The sequence below is a fragment of the Hordeum vulgare genome, chromosome 6H (assembly GCF_904849725.1).
Source record: "Hordeum vulgare subsp. vulgare chromosome 6H, MorexV3_pseudomolecules_assembly, whole genome shotgun sequence".
Classification (NCBI taxonomy): Eukaryota; Viridiplantae; Streptophyta; class Magnoliopsida; order Poales; family Poaceae; genus Hordeum; species Hordeum vulgare.
Window position 1 is genome coordinate 529,809,164 of NC_058523.1, and position 7,145 is coordinate 529,816,308.

General features: G+C 45.4%; 1 protein-coding gene across 2 annotated transcripts; it reads right to left on the bottom strand.

The window, feature by feature from the left end:
• Nucleotides 1-2,150: 2,150 nt before the first annotated feature.
• LOC123402041 (chaperone protein DnaJ-like) lies at nt 2,151-6,088 on the bottom strand. Of its 2 annotated transcripts, none has more exons than XM_045095900.1 (6): nt 5,856-6,088; nt 5,241-5,334; nt 4,981-5,054; nt 4,836-4,898; nt 3,792-4,091; nt 2,151-2,624 (listed from the first exon to the last, which is right to left on the bottom strand). In XM_045095900.1, exons 1-6 carry the CDS (start codon nt 5,976-5,978, stop codon nt 2,481-2,483), a joined length of 798 nt encoding a protein of 265 aa, XP_044951835.1. In that variant the 5' UTR covers nt 5,979-6,088; the 3' UTR covers nt 2,151-2,480. The 2 variants fall into 2 exon arrangements, with proteins under 2 accessions (XP_044951835.1, XP_044951836.1); XM_045095901.1 differs by having other exon boundaries at nt 2,611-2,878.
• Nucleotides 6,089-7,145: the final 1,057 nt, after the last annotated feature.

Here is a 7,145-nt window from a genome sequence, read left to right on the forward strand (position 1 = left end):
TCTGGTGCTAGTTTGTCTAAGCTGTACGCCTTTATTTCTAATACAAAACACTTGTGTGGATAGCTGATGATGGCTCTCAAAGTTGGAGGTAATAGATTGATGACAGTTGAAGTAGATGCATCTTTTGTGCATATCTTTGTTCGTGAGAGCGTAAAAATGTAGCTGTATGAGAGTGAAATAAAGTTTGGGGATGACTAGCTCATCGTACCAATTACATGTTGCGACCTGCCACATTAGCTTCAGGAGACGATGTTTTTGGATACACAACCAGGGATGTAGGTTCTGCTTTTGGTTTAGAAATGTGTCCTAACAAGGAATTCAAAAGCCTGAGGCTTTGTTCGGTTCCACCGAAAATGAGAGGGGTTGACATGGATTGACGAGGATTAAATCCCATCTACTCCATGTCAATCCCTCTCAATCCACTTGGAGTAGTATAAATTCCAATGTGCTCAGTGTCAATCCACTTGGACAGTGGATTAACCGAACAAAGCCTGAGGATGTGGATGCTCTGAAGCAAGCTGTTGTGATGAAGATTTGTGCAACGACACATGATGCTCAAGTGGTGACTGGGAGCTGTTCTGTGCAAGCGAAAGGCTTCGACCGATGTGCTCCTAGAGCCGTTCCCTGTCATTTTGAGTCGCTTGATATCTCTGGATTGTCTCGGTCCGTAGTCTTTGTGAATTGTCATGGATGTTGTGGATTTACTGGTGTAGCATAGCCTTTTCTTAGGTGCTAACAGTAACAGGTTTTCGTTCCATGATGTGCATACCATGTGCGGCAGATTTGGTGTTAATGTAGAGCTCATTATTCTCCCTTTTGGGTTTCCTTCTTTTAACCACTTTGAACTGATGTATTTTCATTATGTGGACAATGCAAATGGGATTAGCCCAGTTTGAAAAAAAAATTCCACTATCAGCCCTGCATAACCAATTGAATGCAGTAGCACTATGAACACTCCATTTTCTATAAAAAGAGTACCACTATGAATTTGAACACGTTAAAAAACGAGAGCACTAGGTCTTTTTTCAAGAGAGAGAAAGTAGCATTTTTGTTTTGTTTTTGAGAATCCGGAGAGAAAATAGCATATCCTATGTGCTCAGCGTCAGGCGCCGAACTAGGGCGGCTGCGGTAGGGTGGCGGCCCCGCCGGTTGCCTGTACGTTTCGGAAAAAAAAAAAAGGTGTTTTCTGTTTTTTTTTTGCGAGAGGCACGGTTTTACTTTCGCGAAAGGCACGGTTTTGCCTTCGCGTCTCCTGAAAAGGAAAAAAACGCGTTTTCTGCTCTTTTTTTTTCGCGAGAGACACGATTTTGCCTTCGCGACCCGTGCCTCTCGGAAAGGGAAAAAACACGTTTTCTATTTTTTCTATCGCGTGAGGCACGGTTTTTTCGTCAGGTTTTTTCTTCTAGTTTTTTTCATGAAAAAAAAGTTCGTCAAAACCTATCAACGTGGGATCTAATTTTGAAGTTCTCGACGCAAGAAAGCCAACGGTGAAAACGATTCGAGATTTGGAGCACGATTTAGAAGATAAAACGTTTTAAAAATACGAATCTACGAAAAAAGAAAAACCTTCAAGGTTGCGACGTGACACGCATGCAGCGCCCCACTTATCACAACGTGTGAAGATGGGAGTAATCATTGAAAGGTGTATTAAATTTTGCCTGGCTCCTCACGTTGTCGTTGTCAGGTGGTTCCCAAGGATAGCTTGGTGGTGCAGCTGCTCGGTGCAAAGTTAGTGGGCCTGGTACTTCTATGGGCTTTCAGTACTGAGGCACATCTCCTTGCTTTTGATAAGGCCGATTTCAAAAAGGCTGGGCGCATGCATCCACGCATTGTCAAGAGCAATAGCATTTTAGCCTAAAAAAAGAGAGCACTAGCATTTGAATGAAATTCAGAAGATAAAGAAGTTGCATTTGAATGATATGAAAAAAGGGCAGTAGCATTTTCTTCATGCTGCCATCTGTACATCAATTAGCTGCGCTGACTGTAACCAATTATTCCAGTTCCAAAGCCGCTCAGTGTTCACTGAGATTATTCACACATATTTGTTTTGGTTCAGATTTTATGGGCAGTCAGACTGAAGATGTAAATGCTAAGACGTTTGCTCTTTGAGTGTCATGCCATTCACAGTTTGGTCAAGTATCTCTGACATCTTACCACAACAAGGAGCTTTCTTCTTCCATCATAACAGCAATGGACACTGAATCAATCGAGAGTACAATGCCCAACAACAACCACAACAACAACAACAACAACAACATAGCGTCACAAACCGAGAAAAAAGAATGCGGTAACATCGATGAGTCTCACACACTAGGTTCTCTTACAAACCTTCTAAGGGGGGCCTACATAGCCTTCGACGAAGCATCCCCCCTCGTAACAGCTTCCGGCGCTGGCGCTCTATCGGCTGCAGTGCGATACCGAGTGACCATTGACATGGTCAGGACATAAGGCGACAAGGGACCAGATGGTTGCATCGAGGGTCATACTACTCTGGGCTGCTGCGGGCTCAGCATCTCGTCCTCGGACGAGACATCGTGCTTCGACGACAGCTTCTGCTTCTGCCCGTTTCGTCTCCTGCTGGTGTTCCCGCCTCGCGCCCTTGGCGCTTGCTTGGCATCACTCGTCTGCAGATAGACGAGATGAAATGGTCAGCTTGGATGGAAATGACTTGCGCAGCTACTGATCAGCACTCCACAAAAATGTGTTAACCTCACTGCAGAAACCTAAGTGAAGGATTATACAAACACATAAGTATTCTCTTGTCTGTTATTGATTACTAAACCACCAGGACATCCGAGATCAACTGTCGTGTGTTGTCGCCGTACGCCATGGCAAGTTGAGCCAACCAGTGTCAACCAGCACCGCTACTTTGAAGATTCTTAAAGAACAATAGGAAATATAGAATATCATCAGATAACAGATGCGGCTTTATCATGAAGCATTCAACTGGTTGTCAATTTAAGGTAGCCAGAACAACACGTGTTCTCACGATAAAAGGATGCGGTGAACAAGTCAGCAACAGCACCATACAACGTAGAACAACTTTAAAAAAGGCGAAAGTTGCAAAGCAAAAAGGTCATGTATGGCCCCATCCTATCTGTTTATTTAGTTGCTAAAAAGCCATTTATCTCACAGAAAATTTACAATTTCTCTAAATGCCATAGACCGTGAGACAAGTCACATAATGTCAATACAAAAAGCCTATCCAAAGGCAATTTACCTACGCGAGAAAAGTAGCTCAGCGGACTGTTCTACCATATGAGCCATACTAAAGACAGTGATGTGCCACTAATGGATTATTCAGAAGGCCCTATCAACAAACCTCATAGCTGATAAGCAAGCCCTCGTGTGAAGAATACATCCAGTGGTGGAGCTAGATTTTGCATCACTTGGTTGGTGGTCCATCCAATGCAAAAAGTTCCGTTGGGCCCCTCCATGTTTATTTTAGCCAGAATGTTTCATGATTATGATGATGAAATTCTTAATTAGCTTAGAAGTGAACGTCTAGTGGCTTCCACAACCTGGGACCCTGTAGGCCCCTATCACCATCCAATGCAGGTGAACTTGCACAAAGACCAAAAGGTCGCTACCTATCTATCTAACCCTTTCTGATGGATGGCCAGTCATGCTGGACAATGGAAAAGGTACCCAAAAGCAGGACGAAGAATCGTGGCAAACCACCTATTTATTCCAGTATACGAGGTTATGCTTGGGTATCTGATGCTGAACTTGTTAAGAAAAACTAATACACCCAATTGACAAATAAATAGGGACTCACAAGGGATACTTACCCCAAAACAAAACTCAGACTGGCCGTAACCCGCACCCGCTTCCGCAGCTCTTGGAGGCTTCCCAGAGCCCATTGCTGATGAGCCACGCTTGTTAATGCCGTTACATGAGGCTGCTTCTGCCTCTGTAGCTAGCGGAGGTGGTGGAGATGGCGGCGAGGAAGGGGAGGTCGAGAATGTTTGAGTCTGTCTTTGGAACGGGTCATGATGGCCCTTGGCAGGTCCATTGCAAAATCCCGAGTCAATATCAGACTGGAACATGTCCACAAACAGCTGCTGCAGCTCCTCGAAGCTCTCCTGCCTCTGCAAATCCAAAGGCTCATTGTTATTATCATGTTTTCAATGGATGAACAGAGTCCAGTTATTGTCATGTTTTCAATGGATGAATAGAGTCCAGGAAAAAAGAACATCTCGTTTTCTAGTTTATTCCAGAGAAGTTCACCCAAGTTTCATTTTTAGTATCCAAGAAAAACCATGGAAGATATGGAACTCCAACAATCCTTTTTCAAGCCTTGAACATACGTACATACATACATACAAAAAACAATATCTTTTGAAGCTACTGAAATCCCTCAAGTAAACATAAGCAAGATTTTAATGACTCGCTCACTCATATTTGGACAACTTTGTTATGTTTATTGATGAGTTTTCCAGTGGACAAGGAAATATGTATGCAAATCATATAGTTATGCTGTGAAAAGTCATCTGCAATGTCAAATTTTTTAATTTATGCTTAGCTCAGAATTTGCCCCCCCCCCCCCCACCCCCCCCAAAGTGGGAACGCACCGAGAACCCCAAAAGTAGTCCAAGAACAGCAAGTTTTGGTTTGACTGCAAAATATGTCAAAAATCATATAGTTTTTCTTCGTTCTTCTTCCAAGCCCAGGATAAAGATTTTACAAACAACGGAACATATAAGATGATGGTTGGCGAAGTATGGTGATAAAATCAGTGTCGAAACCCAAAATGACAGCCATAGTGCCAACTAATGCTAGATTACAAAAAATATATCATCTAAATCGGAGACCGCGAAGCCAATGGTTCTTACCGCTGGCCGCGTCTGGCTCATCATATGGGCCATCTCACCAAGGAAGTCCCCCATCCCCTGCATCTGCAAAACAATAGCAGAAAACGTCACTCCCACTATAAGCAAAATACCAACGGAAAGCTAGATTACAACACGCAATCCTTACGCTGTCGTCGCTGTCTTCTTCTTCTTGGTACACCCCCACGTCGTAGAGGAACCGCTTGTTGGCGTCGGAGAGGACTGCACAAGAACAACAATGCGATCGGAGCACGAGGGCTCCATGCGATAAGTTTGCCAACTAGCTTGGTAGATCGGTTCGGCGGGTTAGTCAGTTTGTTGCAACATGTAAACAAGTGATGTGGTGTTGGACTGTGGGCAGATAAATATGGGGGAGGGGGTGGAGCTTGAGAGAAGGGAGATTTAGACCCGAATAGGCGCCCTGGATCTCCTGGAACTTCTCCTTGGCCTCCTCCATGTGCTTGGTGCCGCTGGAGGACGAGCACCTGTCCGGATGCCACCTCTGCAACAGGTTACAGATCAAGTTCAGATGAATTCGTAGCAGAACAAAGAAAAACAGAGCAGTTTCAGAGTTGGAGCAGAGCGAAATTTGGGACGAATCAAACAATGTTCGACGAGTACGGAGATGGCAGGACAGACGAAATACGCCGATAATTGGCTACAAGCACGGGTGTATGGGGATCTAAATCACCGGATCGACAAAGATCACGAGCTCCCTCGCATAAAGCAGGGGGCTGTGGCGCCGGCTGAGCTGCAGGAATACGAACGAGCTTTGGCGCCAACCTCCAATTTCCAAACTGGAGATCGGCGACCGGCAATCGTCCTTCCCCGGCCATGGCGCGAGGCGCAGTCCACGGCCGTGCCTCCCCGGCTCCCGGCCGAATCGAGAGCGGGCGAGCAGAGCAACCGCAACGCAGATGCGGAGGGAGGTTTCGAGAAAAGGAAACGCGGAGACGTGGCGCACGCCGGAGAAGGAAGGGAGGGAGGGAGGGGCCGAGGAGGGGGTCGGTGGTTCGCGCTCACCATGGCGAGCTTCCGGTAGGCGACCTTGAGGTCGGCGTCGGAGCACTCCTTGCTGAGCCCCAGCACGGCGTACAGGTCGCCGCCGCCGGGCGCCGCCGGGTCCCCGTCGCCGCCGGTGGCCATGCCGCGCGCGTCGCCGGCCGGAGGGTGCGCCGGGGGAGGAGGAGGAGGCTCCTGAAGTTTCCCTTTTTCTCTCTCCTCGGCTGTCTGGGCTCCTCTCCACGCACTGCCTGCCCCTGGAAGCCTCTGGAAGCACGGCCATCATGCCCACTTGACCCTTTTTAAAATGCTTTTCTTTTATTATCTCTCTCAACCTGCGAATTTCTCCTTCTGGCTTTGTTTTCACGCCTTGGCTTGGCGCGTTGCCAAAAGGCGACGCCGTAGTAGCTTCTTGCTTCGAAAACCAACTTTCCATATTAAAATGCACATCTTTGCGACACCGTGGAGGCGCGTTGGTCCATTTTCTAATGAGGCATAACTAGGATGATCAAAGTGAGAGGCACGGTTAGCAATGTTGCATCGGTTTTAAAGTGATGCCTAGCTGCCTGCTCCCTCCATTTCAGTTTATAAGTCCGACATGTGTATCTAGGTCGTCAATTTGACCAATTTAATGATAATCATATATCACAAAAAATATAGCATTAAAAACTTTAGATGTTCTATTTTTTAATGATATAATTTTTATATTAAACAATAGATTTTTTATAAGTCAAATTGACGACCTAGGTACACGTGTGTGTGCCTTATAAACTGTGACGGAGGTAGTATCATACTAAGTGATTTTTTAAAAGGTTTGTTTCGCTCATTAATTAAGAAGAAGAGAGTTGTTCGATTAATTCACGGAAAAACGAACGAAAACCGTTACTCCCTAGGTCACGGTTTAGAAGGCACGCTTGGAAAATCTCTGGAACCAAGGTAGTTATCGATTGGTTGTGAGATGTAGCAAGTGTAAATGCTAATGCGCCAAATCAACTGAGAAAAATACTAGTATTAATGTGTGAGCAGCAAATTGGGAGGGCGCATGCATGATTTTTTAAAAGGTTTGTTTCGCTCATTAATTAAGAAAGAAGAGAGTTGTTCGATTAATTCACCGAAAAACGGTCGAAAACCGTTACTCCCTCGGTCACGGTTTAGAAGGCACGCTTGGAAAATCTCTGGAACCAAGGTAGTTATCGATTGGTTGTGAGATGTAGCAAGTGTAAATGCTAACGCGCCTAATCAACTGAGAAAAATACTAGTATTAATGTGTGAGCAGCAAATTGGGAGGGCGCATGCATGATTTTTCAAAAG